Here is a 15,332-nt window from a genome sequence, read left to right on the forward strand (position 1 = left end):
GGCACACATGCAAATCTTATCTCACCACAGAAAGTGACACTGCACAATGAGATGGTTCAAAGAAGGACAATGAGAACCAACAAGTAAAGGAGCCAATGGATGGAAGTTGAAGTGTGCCAGGATCAGCAAACAGCCAGCACATGGTGGGGAAAAGCAGTAAGAGGGTAAAGAAAGGGAGGGAAGCATATGGCTCACTATTTCAATGCAAGAGTAAAAGGACACTTTGGATTGAAAGATGACAACTAAAACTGAACTAAGAAAGCCTTACACACAAGCACATGTAGTCACTGGAGCTGGAAGTCATATTGGGATAGGAAGCATCTTTGAAGACAGTTCAAGGGTATGGAATGAATTCTTCAAAGAATTCATCACACACTGTCTGCTTCAAGGGTAAGGTATGCATCCCTGGCTTCCTTTTTTCTAATGGTATTAGTTAGGCTAACAAAAGATATAATATTTTGATATGAGATTTGCCTTAGTACAAAAAGGAACTGTCTTGTCTGAAGAAGAAACTGTGTGCCCAAGCATTTGGTCATTTTCTTTAATATACACACCAGAACATATACTTAAATAATTGCAGCAAACTACAAAGAGGATAGGATACTCCTACTGCACAATCTTACCCCTCCAGGGAAAGGATGGGGCGGTGGGGAGGGATGGGGACCAAACAAATCCAAGAGCAAGAAATGCAACCCACAGTTTTTAGCATACTACTGAAAATAGCCCTTTTATCCTTCGGGATTTCTTAGACTTGTGTTCAAAGATGTGGAGGCAAGCCACTGGACAGAAGAGCCAGGTTACATGAACTAGGGTCAGGCGAGCGGGCTAGCACAAATGCTTCCTGCTAAGGCTGATGAAGTGAGAAAGGAGACTAGGTTTCAACCATTTTGCTTTCATCTGCTCTAGTGAAGGAATTCTCCACTCAGCGCCCAAGCAAACACCAGCACGCACTGGACTCCAGGCTCTGGTACACCTTGTGATAAGCAAGCCCACTATTTTTTTTTTTTTGTATTTTTAAATGCAAGGTTTAATAAATTAAATGCTGATAATTTCTTTATGATTTGCAGAGAGGTGGCAAAGACTATTTTAAAGTCCTCCAGCTTTGTTTTTAACGTAGGTGATGACTTGAATATGAATTGTAGACAGCTGCACTTTTACATATACAGAAAAGAGCACGCACGTAAAAGAAGGATTTTTTCACCATCCCTAGGAGATTCAGCAGGACTTGCCAACAGCATTCGGGAGTGTGAAGTACATAAGTACATTATTTAAGTACACTGATTCCATTAAACAAAGCCGTTTGTTTTAGTCTTCTCTGCAAACACATCTGCCTAAGTGCTCCAGCTTCACAGGGTGCACATCGAGTTTGGAGCATTATCTGTGGGGATTGTGTGCGGTTGGAAGAAAGCAGAGAGATACAGCAGTTGTTAAGGAAAAAAAAAAAAAAAAAAAAAAAAAAAGAGTAGTCAAGTCTTTACAAGTCTGACAGGTCCTAAAATAATGTTGCTTCATTTAAGAATGAACACGCTTATCTCTGATCTACAGAACCTGACTAAAAGGTTACTTTTCCCTTGCCAGAAAAGCATCTTTAGAAGTTTATAAATGCCTGAACAGAATGGCTGAACCCTGCCAGAGGACTCTGTGGTGAGAGAAGGCGGCAGAAAGCCACCTCCTCACATGTGAAAAGAACACTTACAGAAGAAATTTGGAGGACATAAATAAAAAAAGTCAGTTTCTAGTATTCAGAGCTGTATGTGGCTACCTCATTATTCTGCAGAAAGGCACATGTACTAAAATTTTGGACTCTGAAGGGTGTTTCCTCCTCCTCCTTCTTGGTTGCTTCTGACTAACAAATATTGTGAACAAAAACACAGATTCTGCCTGGAATTTGCAAATCCCCAAAAGCCACCATTATTAGGCAGCACGAATTGTGTGCATGCAACTCTGAAAAGCACAGCAGTTAGCTGCCTGTTGCTATGATCAAGGATTTATGACCAGTTAAAGGATTGACGAGGAAAAAATCCCCTACGCAAATCATTGTATTTATGTGGTAAACATTATTACACTTACTTTAAAAGCACGTATTTCCCACAAGGAAAAGTTGGAGTTCTGTAATTATATCATAATTAAGTCTTTACTTACAAGTCATGTGAGCCTAAAATTTTTATTTGTCTTCAAATGCAGAAAGTGGTAGCACAGCTGTAACCATCCCTGCATAAACACGGGCAAGGCGAGGGCTTATGATTCCCTCTTGTTAGACTCAGCAACCTCCTAGCCAAGATTTCTATGTCTAGAAGTTTGTCTGCTTTTTCTGCCTGCACTGCTTGTTCTCATGCTGTGTTACCAATGAATATTATCTTACAAAGATATTCACACCTTCATTTACTAAACAAAGTGTGTGTGGGGGGGAACACAGATCTTCGAAGTTCCTTCTTAAGTTCTAATTCTTAGAACATAAAACAGTGGGTGGGACTGGCTCCGTGCTTCTCTCTTCCAGTAGCTTATGGGAAGTAGAAAAACTCAGCATCTTTCGCATTGTGCACCATCCCTATAGACACCCCCCCATGCCTGAAGGATTACAAGTGTCTAAGTGTTCAGAAGAGAGAAAAAGCTGGTATTGCCTGAATTTAACTGAACACTTCATGAAATGTTCAACTACTCTTTCTTCCAAAGGACATTATTACTTTCCACAGTACTTTCCCGAATCAGGGCCTAAAAGCATGCCTGCAGAAGGGAAATTGCATTTTGGCAATGTTTTTTTTTGCACTGACAGTGCTCAGCTTCTGCTGTCAACTAACTGGCATCAAGCAGTGCGATCCAAGAGCCCAACTTTCCTTCCAGGTATTCATATTCCCACTCCTAAGCAGCCCTTTGCTACATCTGCAAGGCAAGTCACAATTTTTCCTGGAAGCCAGGATTTGATGAGCCAGGGCATTCTCAGTTTCTTGCCAGCACGAAGCAGAATGTGCTGTTGTACAGTTAAGAGAAAAAAAGGCTTTCAGAAGTATTTCCCCTGGTTCTCAGCATGCAGCACCGAGGTCACATCTAGCTGTGTGTCAGGCAGCCTCAGTAATTCCCAGCTCCACTGCAAAGTGACATTTCAGCCAAAAAACCTTATCATCTTCAGGAAGAAAGGCACCATCAGTACAGAGGGATGCTCCATGCTGGCAACAAGTCATGCAGCAGATCCTTCTGAAATATGTGCTGCAACACGCACAGACGTCTCTTGGAGTGAAGGATTCCAAAAATCCTTAGTCTGAGCTTGAAGCTTTGGACTTAAAAATGCAAAACCAAGAAGCACAAAATTCTGACAGGAATTTCTCAGAGGGACCAAGGAGTTTTCAAACCCATTTGACAACCTCAAGGAGTATCAAGAAGCTTTCTGCTGCTTCAACATTTAGCTTTAGCCCCTTTTACAAGCTGGAAAGCCTGCATCTCAAATAAGGCAGAACAGTGTGACCCAGGAACCTCTCCACTGCGTAGTTAGCTGAGGAGGAACAAATTATGGCGAATATTCACAGGGACATCTGAACAGACTATTCCAGAAAAAAACACCGGTAGTTCAGTTTCCAAACAAGTCCACAAACCTGTATCTTACATTTTAATTTCAGTAAGAGACTGTATACTAACAGGACCAGAAAAATTATAGTGTCTTGACTATGAAAATCACAGTTTACAACAATTTATATAGACCTTCCTTCGTCTTCAGTGACTGCTTGAAAAGAACGGTAGTGAGGTTTCAGCTCAACTCGAAAATATACCATCACCTGTAACTTCAGTGGTCTAATCAGTATTAATTGTCATCAGTTCCACAATTTCTCTAATGAGAATTTACAATACCTGGGCCTAAGGAAAACACTGTGTGGTGCGAGAGGACCCCATGCCAGCTGATTAACAATAGGCAATAGGGCAAAGTGCTAAGTCAATTGGAAGCCATTGTCTCCAGAACCAGAAAGGCAAGCAGCTAATTAAAACATTGTGTGGGAGCCTGCATGAGGTGTAAGAGAGCGCTGGGCCACAACAGGCTTTGGATGTGTGCCCACATACAGAAACACACTATTTAAAGCAACAACAGTTTTGAGAAGCAATGCAACGTTCGTACCTCCTCATCCTACTCCAGAAAAAACACCCCCTCCCTCAGCGTTTTATAAGCGGTCTTCTTTATAGAAGTCACCATGGGTTTCCAATTTTCTTGTTTGACTCAAAGGATTATTTTAGATTTCAGAGGTCAGAGACTAATGGGGGCAGGAGAAACAAAACCAAATGAAAACCACTTATCCTTTAGTCCACATCTAAAGATCAAAACAGAAAATCAGCTTACAAAACAAACCATTTGCTACATTATTCCTCTTGTGGGGAAGCTACACTTCAAAAAAGGTGGGGATCTGGGCAAAATCAAGAACTTACTCTTAGAGACGTGTATCCATGTGCATGAGATTGACACCCAGGCTGCGCACAGGACAGTTATGAACGCGCTTATACCTTGGCAGGGATGATTGCCTGCCTATTGCACAACTGCTCCCCTTCCAGCATTACTTACCGATCGATACTCATGAAAGATTTTATCATATTCATTGCCTCCAATTGTGATTTCTGGAATGAAGCGAGGGATGGCTGCAGGATCCAGCACTCCATCTTTGTCCTGAACACTGGGGGGGGGGGGGGGCAAGAAAAAGGAGCAGTTAGTATACATCCTGCCCAAAGACAGCAACATCAGTTCTGAGTTTGACCAAGTGTTAGAGAACTAGTTTTCTGTTAAATAATACTTCCATAGGTTTTGGCTGTTTCTGGTTATGATGAATACTTAGGTCTTTTTCCTCACACAGCTACTGTGTTTTTTTCTTCCCGCCCTGGCCTCCGGTTTGTTCCTGCTCCATTTCTCCCTGCTTCTCCATTCCCTCCCCCAAGTTTTTCCTCCATCGAGATGCTCTGTCATTCCTGGGAGCCTTCTTCATAACGAACCTCTAGCTTTTTTGCTTTCCTATACAAGAAATCAGCGAGTTTATTGCATCCCACACACTCTCTTGCTATATCAACTTCATTTAATTGCCTCCTGTTCAATTAGTTTTCCCAAATGAACCCTCACAAGGATTAAAGTGAGATGGTGCTCTTCCCCAGATTCCCATCCTAAATGGATCAACACTGAGGTGATCGCATGGTTTAGAAGCAGGCAGTGCCTCTAGTACCCTCCCTGGGAGGGACCGGGGGAAGCTTGCTGCAGCGGCTCTTACGACAGGTATCAGGATCCACCAAAAAAAATCCATCCCACACGGCACCAGTGCTTTCAAAGAGCCCGAATTTAAAATGTCTGAGAAACTGCTAGAAAGCCACCTTCTTCATACTGGTATTATACATAGACCAACAGTGCCACCTATACGTGTTTGGGGAAAAATACATTTATTTGCAGTCAACAGTGACCAAATTCTAAATTTGACACTTCAAACTGCAAACTGTGGTGTTTTCAGTGAATTGCATTTCTTTACAAATATTTACATACATATAAAGCATATGCCCTGAGGAAAGCAAATTTAATCATCTTCAAGCAATTAATTTTTTTCCCTAAATCACAAATTTTGGGACCTTACCTCACAACACTGAACAGTTTCAACAAGCAAACTAGTCTGCTAATATATCTAGACACACACACTGTAAATTATCCTACTACAGACAAATTAGTAAGGAAATACAATAATCTAGTAAAAGTTGAGATGGGAGAAGGTAAGGATAGATGCCCTTTTACAAGACCAGGATGAACACACCAAAGATGCTTCCTATAAAATACTACGCGATCCGTCTTCGCATACATTAAATGTATATTTCACATGCTGGAAGCCAGGAAAATGAGCCTTCCTTTGCCTCCTCACCAACACAGCAAGAGCTCTTTTCATGACATGCTAGCACAGGCCCTACTGTGGGCCACTCCCAGCCTTCCCACTCCAGGACAGCTTGGAATAACTGAGCTGGAATGGAAGAGCGCACCCAAAACAGGGATCTGATGATGCAACTGTTTTTATTTCTGAGCCCCAGCATACTTCAAGAAGAGCACCTTTGCACCTGCTAAGTCTCCCCTCCTGGGGTTCTGCTGAGAAGAAATCAGCTCTAATACCCACTGCTAATTGACCTGGAACTAAAATAAACAGACTCAGCCAAAAGCACCCCTTCAGGTATCAGCTGTTCATTCCTTAAGTACAGTCCATCCTGCAACCACACCTGTAATTAGTACCAATGCTAGGAGCTTTAATCTGCATTTTCATCGTGCAGAGAGCAGAGCCAGCAAGCTAAGAATTGCTATTTGAACAGGACCACGTGCAGGCAATGTTTAAAGACCTTGCTGAGCTCAGACTTAACAGCACAGGCTGAGGAAGATCCACTCATCTACCAGTGATTATAACATCTCTGGCCCTTCTTCCCACAGAAATGGGAGAGTCCGCTCTCTGCCAAGTAGAAGCAGATGTTCTGGACTTTACAAGTCTGTAGGAGAAAGCAGATAAAATCCGTCCAGGCATACATGAAGTATAACTTGACACACACAAACCAAGTCTACTAGTGAACCAGTCTGCAGTTAATCCATTCCTTCATGAATCTCAGCCAAATGGCAACTGTAGAGGACAACTCCCAGGCACAACTTATTTTAGTTAATGGCCAAGACGGAAAATCTGGTGCTCTTAAAACTTCTTTGCTTTCACAACCACTGGCTCCAAAGAAACTACTGCACAACAAAAAAATGCAAACCTAATGCTACCAAAGATGGATCCTCCAGGTTCAGCTCTGCTCTGTACCTTAAGAAGTAACTCTGAATACTAACTGAAAGCACCACCCAAAGACACCTGTCACAACAATGCATTTAACCACAAAACCACATTCACTTGTCAGAACTAATTCACTGCTCAGCAGGAAGCATTTAAAGGCACCTTTCACATTTCCTTAGTTTTGTCTCTCTCCCATAGCACAAAATTATCACTATTTATTATTTTCTGGCACTTCACTATATTTTCTTGAAGCAGCTCTCCTTATGCAGTAGCACAGCTTCCCAGAGCATGCTTTACCTACCCATAAGATTACAGGACATTTCAAACTTAACTGAGAGCACGTAAGGGGCTGCGTGTTACTAATACTGCAGGGACATCAGATTTTAGCTCACCATCCTTGCAACCATCCACAATCCTGTTAGCTAGGGTTCTTACCATTGCTACAGAGGAATAACACTTGCGAGTATACCACAGCAAGGGGTAGCTCATCTCTTCTCCAAAAGCACCTACTGCATACCGTGTCTAGCACAACAGGCACAAGCAGCTACTGAGGAATCAGGATTGACACATTCCTGCCTCTTTCCCTTACAGGCAGCTTACAGCAAGGATACACAAATTCTTCAGGGAACCTGCAGAAACCTGATGACACACAAGTAACTTAACTTCCCGCCCCATGTATAAAACAGAGTCCCAAGACTGCCTATGACAAAGAATGTTAGAAAGTCCTATGAACATATTTGCTAAAGGTGCAAGGTAAGGCAAAGGATGTGGACTGTTGGGAAAAAAAAATAAACCAGTCAACCAACCAACCAAACAAAAAAAAACAACCACCAGTTTGCGTAGCCTGAGCCACAATTTCTCCACAACTGATGCTGACATAGTCACAAAAAATGAAGTGACAATACACAGTATTAGTAAACGACACTTCCTACCTAGAAGCATTCACTAGCCTAAAAGGCTTAGAGCCAGCAATACAAAAGCATATCAAGTCCCGAAAAAGCAGGTGGATCCCACTGGAAAACAGAAGATTTTCTCACACAACTTGAAACCAGCTTCTCCCCGACTGGTTATTGTGTTGTTATTGTGTTTCAGGTTTGAATCCGAGCAAGTGGGTGGCATTCATTCCTCTGCTATTCACACCCTCACTGCCTCAGCCAGGGCTCCTCAACCCCCACTACAGTCAGCTTCCCTGCCTCCTATGGGTACAACATGAATGAGCCAGCAAGCGTAAGATACACTCACGATTTTTGCCCATGCTTGTGAGAGCAGGGGAAAGGAGAAATGCTCCTGACTCATACCGCAGGCACAGAGCTGGGTGGGAGAGCTGGTTCCTGTATCCAGCTCTTGCCGTACTGACACCCTCCTGCTCCTCCTGTGGGCTATGTGTCCCCCATGTGTCCTTCCTTGCCTGTCATTTCTTCCTTGCCCATTTTCTGCAGAACTTAGTAAAGGCAGTAATGACGTACAGACCTCCTGCCAAAGAGACTCAGACCCCACAGTTTGGTTAGGCAGAACAAGCATGCCATGCCCAAGGTGAACCATGGCCAATCCCTTGATGATCAGCAAACAACACGCAAGAAAAGAAGAGCTTTCCAAGAAAAGGAGGTCTGCGAGAGAAGGTGCAACAACAGCTATTGAAATATATAAAAGGCCACTGCAAAGAGGAAATTACAGAGAATTGTTTCAATTGAAGCAAGAGAGGAGTAAGGTGCTAAAGGAAGTAGTCTGTAATAGTTCCAGAAGTTTTACAACTAACAGTTTAGAAGATTTTTGGAGTCTCCGTTACAAAAAGTCTCAAAAACAAGTCAAATACACCTCCCTGCAAGCAATTCTAGTCCTACTGTTTGAAATCAGACAAAACCATGGACACTTCTTCCCTTTGCTAAGTGTGAAACAGAGCTGAAGGGTCACTCTCCCTTGTTCACTCCCATGCTTCCTCGTTGCAACATTTCATTTAACCAGAGCAAAATGCACAGAAAGAAAATAGAAGGCAAGCTCTCGGGTTAGCAGTAACACCAAGCAGCTAAACAAATGTTAAGAGAACTTAGAAATTACTAGTTACCGCACATACAAGGTCCTTCAGTAACAACCTCAAAATGTATGTCTGATGTCCTGCCAAATACAATACTGGAGGATTTACCACACAGGGTTTGCGGCACACTAAGTTATTCATGAACAAAACTGAGCTAGATTGTTTCCAAATGGAAATAGATACCCTTTCCATCAAGATAAAACAAATGCCAATACCAATCCTTTTTTAATGAAATTAGCAGTGGCTTAAAAAATCCAAAAATTTGCCCATACAAAATATGTTCTGATCTAGCAAATTCTGAAGGAGCTGTGGTGATATAACAGATCTAGCTGTGAACTTGTCTGATGAAACAAGTCAAATGCAGTAAGCTCCCCCCACCAGCTGGTAAAGTAACACAGCCAACATTACACAAACTACAGCTCTTCATTCCAAAACATTATTTATTTTGCAATGCATGCAGACAGTCACATGATTTCACTGGGAAGGGCACAGAAAAACATGCTTGAGACTGTGCAGCGGCACCAGGGGAACTCCTTGAGATATTTCAAAAAGCCAGGAGAACTGTTTCTGTTGGACTCAGCACTTGGAGAGGAAGGAAAGATGTGAAGAGCATATTCTGGGAGATCCCTCCAGCTTACATACACAGATATATCAATTTTTAACCTTTTACCAAGACATGCCCTAGTCCCACAACCACACTACTCTTTATCAGGGCAAGGGAGAGAGTATTCAAGGGCAAGGCATGCAGATAAAAGGTATCATTATGCAACTGATTTTATATGGGTGCGGCTCACTGGTTTGATTAACTTATTTGCATTACCAAAGCAGTCGGAGGCCCTGCTGAGGTTTCTGTACATACACGCAATGGAAAAGTTATCCTCACCCCTGGCCATTGATCCCCTTTCTCCAGACATGCTGATACCAGCTGAAGGTGGAAGAGATAAAACTGCCAACAGCCAAGCTGGCACCAGAGCAGGATTACGACCTCGACACCCTGCCTCCCCCTCCAACAGCATCAGATCTGAAACAGCCCAACTCAGAATAAGTGGGCTGTGCAAAATGCTGCGAGGTCAGTGAAGGGAGCAATTGCAGATGTAAAAACAAATACCTGCTGCATGCAGCCTTCCAAAAACACCCACGAGAGGGCAGCATGTGCCAGCAAACAGAGCAGGCAGCCCACCGGGAATGTGCTTAAAAAAAAAAAAAGTATTTTTCCAAAAGGGAAAAATGAATATAGTCATGGGACACCTGCAAATCTGCGGAAGGCTGGCTACCACGAGCTCTTTTCTACTTGGGCACTGGAAACAGTGAGGAAAGCATCGGCTTAAACATTCATGAACTAGCACCAGAGTTTAGCATTTGATGCTCTGGGATGCAATTCCAACACTGAAGACATGCAGCAGCTCCCTGTGGTGCATGTCCAGTCCTTACACATTCGTCCTCTGACACTGGGCCCAAAATGTTTTCATGAGTGAAGTCTGTGCAAGCTATGACAGGAGACTCATGTCCATCCCGCACTTCTGGAGTCAATGTGAGAAAAGATTACGTCCAAAGCTTTGTACAAGAAGTTATAAAGGTACCCTTCCCAGGCTGCCCAACACAATCGCCCACGATTTCCTCATTCAGCTGAGCAAGGCACGAGCACAAAATTGGCACAGGATCTGTCATTACACATTTGATCAATGCCCTAATACCCCAGTATGAAATGAAGATTCAAAGCAAACACCGAGCACATTCATCCAATGTTCGAATACAAATGCTATCCTGACAGCAAGGAGAAACAGCACAACTCAAACCACAAGAACATTTAAGCTGGCAGTTTGTTGCAAGGTCTTAAAACAGCTACACGCTGCCAACAGAAGAAATAACTTTGTATTATCTACAATGACAAAAGCCTTGTACAGAGGCCCTCTCGCCCTCCCCCAGGGTTCAATGAAAAATGGAGTCCTTAATGCAATTTATTCCCTCCTACAGCTGCAAAGTAAGAGTTTTCATACAACACCTTAATACACTGCTCTTTAATTGTATGCTTTCCTTTAACTCCCTCCTACACTCTGCAATTAATAATCCTTGCTTAATGCCTGTACTAGTGTGAAGCTATAGGAAAACAAGCAACTTAACTGTTGCCACTTTCAAAGGAAATCTGATTTTGCTAGTTTTGCTGGGTCTAAGTCACCAGATGCTGTCCTTTAATTACTACACGTAGAAATCTCTTCTTAGATACTTAAAGGGCACCTGAATCGTGACTTGTTTCTCTCTTGTTCAGTCACTCAACAGTGCTCTTCTGCAATCCATCCTCACCCCTTGACAGAAGGGCCACAGGAAAGGAACATTATCTCTAATTTTAGGAGGCATTTGAAGTAACAGCAGAGAAAAGTAAAAGGCAAGGAATGTCAGAAGCCTGCAAGAAAGTTTAACTTACTACTCCAATGCCTGTGACAATAAAGGCAGAAAGTCAGAGGCAGCTACTCAATTAAAAAAAAAAAATACTTGTGTTTCTATTAACCTGTGAGATGACCAGAAATATGACATTTTTGTTTTAAAAATGCTTTGGTTTAAAAATGTAGTAACCCTTACTTTGCTCAACTTACTACCTGCACACTCAGTCTAAAGATGAAGTTCTACCAAAACGGGAAGCCTGTCTCACTTCAGAGCAAGGTTCTCTCTATTAGTCTTACAAGTGTAGATCTATTCTTTATATGGGGTTACCCAGAAAACACTTTGTTCATCACCAAGACTTCAGAGTGGCACTCCTGATGCTTCACCTGTAACACATGGATAAAAGCGTAGGTCTGATCTCGCTTCTTTACATACATGCCAATAGTTTGGTTCAAGGTATTTTGGAGTTTGGAAGGCTATCTCTCTCTTTTCAGCATCGCTCTGGGGACATGTGCAGCCCCACCAGTAGCGCTCCACAGCTGAAATGGAGGACAGATAATCATGGAGAATTATGATAATAAAATTTGATTCTATTCCAGCAAGGCACTTTCCATTATCTGAGACTGATCTATTCACATTCAACTAATCCGACAAGGATCTTTAACAAAAAACCCACAAGAACAACAAAAAAAACCACCCTTAAACTGCTGTACTTTACAATCCCCCCTGTTATTATGTAGAATGAACAGCGGAACTGCAATACTTGATTGCACGGATTAGGATTAAAACTTCTATTTAGGATTATTTACTGAGAGTCAGGGAAAAGGAGGAAAAAAGGACTTATTGAGCAGTCACTCAAGTTTGCTTGATTTCCCTTTCCCCCCCATACTCTGTTCAGCCAGCTTCTTGACTGCTGGAAAGATATTTAAAAGCAGACAGCATAAGAAATTAGTCCAGTTTTAGAAAAACCACCCTGAACAGCCAATCTAAATAGCATCACACCTAAAACTTGCTACAAGGTTGCTCTGTCAACAAGCTTTGTTGAAGTACGTGGTGCTGCCAGGGCAGCACAGAAACCACCACGCCAGCTGCACAAATGCTCTGTTTTAAGATGAAATGCTTTTCTGCGATCACCCAGGAACAGAAGTGCTCACAAAAATACCTTCTCAAGGGCCACAGGTCACAGCATTTAAGAAATGCCTGGAGAGTTCTTGTGCTTCATTAATGGAATGGGATCTATTTGTCCAGAGTTTTTTGTCTAATCAATTAGCAGCAGCAGCAGAATGCCACACCATATTACAGTGCCGAGCACCAATATTACCAAACCCTGCTATCACTGCTGACTTCTGATAAAAAAGGGTCAGAGTGCAAATATAAACATACCTCTAAAACCTCAGGGCTTTAATGATTTTCCCAGAGATCTGATGCTAAGTAATGTTCAGTTACTGGAAGGCATCATACTTACTAAAGTCTCAAATGATGGAAAGAAACATCATCCTGCTCCAGCCATGGCCCCTTGTCAAACTTCAGGTATTCAATGTCTTCGATTACCTGGAATCGGAAGATAAAAATCACACTAAGAGGTGGTCTGATCACAATATCCAAAATCAATGAACATGCCCCCCAAATCAATGAAATAATCAAAATATATTATTAAACAAGTCACCCAGCAAAAAGGCTTTCACTAAAGCTGTATTAACAAAGCAAACGTTTAGAGCTGATACATCATGTCCCAGTCGTATTTCTGGAGGTCGTGGCCCTGCCATAAGCACTGGACAGACACACGGGGGCCAGCTCTGAAGTTCCTTGTGCTTTCAGTCTCGGTGAGCAGAGGACAGCAGGGAATAAATCAGCTGAGAGGTGCCTTATTTCCAAATTCTTACCTGATTCAAGACATTCTTCCTCAACCTGCTGTTGGGGCTTAAAGGGAGTAAAGAAAGTACAATCCCAGTTCTAAGGTAGAATGAGGAAGAAATGGAAACAAATCCAAATTTAACCCCCTGTTGTTGCAAACAAAAACCATCATTCTACATAGGAAGCCTGGACTGGTTTTCAAAAAGGCTCGGTGGCATACTAACCAAGATAGGTTGAGGAGTAATTGTGGCAACGGCCTCTTAGTCATGCCCTGTGTGGTTCACATCACAGAAACCGAGGCACGTTTTGGGCTGGAAAACTCAAAACACTTTGAAGTAACTGTACTGACAAAGTCCAAAGGCTCACTGTTTCATCAGTCATCAGGACCTACCCATCTGTGCATGCACCCTGAGCAGTAAGGTAAAACTCACAGTTCAGCACCTACAACCATTCACACCAGTAACAGCAGCTCAGCAAATCATTCTTTCAGCATCCCTAAACTTATCAATCCTGTATTTGAGCTTCATTTACAGCCTGGCTCCACCAGAAAACAGATCTTTGCTGGGCCACTGGGTAATTGCTTAAGACAAGCCTGAGGTTATCACATACAACTGACTAGATCTGAAGGAAACCCGAACTAGTGTCTGGAAGATGCACTTAAGGGGCATGAAGAGGTGGAGATATACCTTGAAGCAACTTGTGAAGGAGTGGATTGTTACAGCTCGAAACATCACTTTTCAGGGACCTTTTCCAAAACAAAAGGATAAAGCTGTGAGGTCAGGATGACACATTGTCGATCCAGTGACACGTAAGCAGATGTCAGTAATAGAATGAGTGACAGAATAATAAGTGAAAAATATTTCTATTTTTACTGTACATTAAATCCACTATAATTATTCCCTGCAATCACAGCAAACACTAAATCCCATCTATTACCACTTAAAAGGCAACGACAAAGTGCGATTACAAAGTAGTTCTGACTATAAAGGTCCACTATTGCCAGTATTATGTTTTTATGGTGCGAAATAATGGCTTAGAGATATGACTGTGTGATCTTTTTCCTTGAGGCATTTATACTTCTTAAAGACTAATTTTGCCGATAGAGACGTAAAAAACGTGGGGTAAAATTTTTAGGGCCAGGAAAGTCCTTATCAATATTTTCTGTTTCACAAATCTTTTCCATGGGAACATGAGGATATCAGGTGCAGGCTATTGTAACATACAAGGCCAACTGAAAATCCAAACTTTGTTCCTCCGAACAAAGTCAGGCTTAAGAGAGGAGAGTTTACTGCAGGCTTCAACTGAAACAGATTCATCATGAACTCCAACAGCACAAACCAAACTCAAAGATCCAGGAGATTTTTCAGCCCCTTGCTCCCAGGATTGCTCTCAGCAACCAATAGTTTGGAATAAACCTCCCCCCAGTTTTATTGCTAACCATGATGTTACATGGTGTGGAATATCCCTTCGGTCAGTCTGGGTCAGGTGTCCTGGCTGTCTCCCCTCCAAAACCTCTGCACACCCCCAGCCTAATCGCAGGGGGCAAAGTGAGACACAGTCTTGACACTGTGCAAGCACTGCTCAGCAACTGCTAAAATACTGTGCACTGTCAACACTGTTTTGGTCATAGCTAAAGCACAGCCCCATATGGGCTCTTGCAAAGAAAATGAACTTGAACCCAGTCAAACTCAGCAATCAGCAGTAATAGGCTGCCTCCTGCAACACTTAGAAATGTTCAAATACACTTTTATTCATTTTATTTTAAAGAACTCCACAAAGGCAGTAAGTAGTCAGAAACCTGCCTTGCTTTGAACGCTAAGGTTGGGGTTACAGATCTTTAGTTAAACACTGACTTAGAGGCTTAGCTAGGAAAGGCTCTAAGATATGTCTCACAGCAAGATGGAATTGCCCCCACAAAATTACACACCAACCTCTGCAGTAAGATGGCCTGCTACCTGCTGAATGTCATATGTAGCGCAGGTGAGTGAACAGGTGCTGGTATACTGAAATAAATGTTGCCTTCCTTTTGCATTCTATTTGGGAAAGCCTGTTATGCTTTCCCAAACTTCTCCCCTTCACCAAGCTAGGAAGTTTTCCATCTCCAAGAGAGTCATCATCCTGCCACTTCCTCCTTCCCAGCTGATTTAGGAATTAATTGCCTACTGCTGTGTAAAGGTCTGGATTTATTTCCTAAACCAAAACCGAATATAACCAGCCTCATATTTCTTCTTCCCTCTAACAGAGGAAAGGAGAGCATTGAAGTGGACTCTAGAAGGATTATCAGCGCTTTCAAACAAGAAACACAGAGGATGAAAATA

The 15,332-nt window shown here is 42.4% G+C and overlaps 1 protein-coding gene across 1 annotated transcript in view; it reads right to left on the reverse strand.

Moving 5' to 3' along the window:
• Positions 1-15,332, reverse strand: part of NDUFA10 (NADH:ubiquinone oxidoreductase subunit A10) — a 39,915-nt gene that overhangs the window by 10,155 nt on the left and 14,428 nt on the right. Inside the window, exons 8-9 of the mRNA XM_086465675.1 lie at positions 12,626-12,711; positions 4,541-4,649 (exon numbers count right to left, since the gene is read on the reverse strand). Of these exons, the coding sequence (XP_086321801.1) occupies positions 4,541-4,649; positions 12,626-12,711 (195 nt within the window). The remainder of the gene's footprint in view (positions 1-4,540; positions 4,650-12,625; positions 12,712-15,332) is intronic.

Source organism: Leptosomus discolor, chromosome 5, assembly GCF_034619465.1.
Source record: "Leptosomus discolor isolate bLepDis1 chromosome 5, bLepDis1.hap2, whole genome shotgun sequence".
Classification (NCBI taxonomy): domain Eukaryota; kingdom Metazoa; phylum Chordata; class Aves; order Leptosomiformes; family Leptosomidae; genus Leptosomus; species Leptosomus discolor.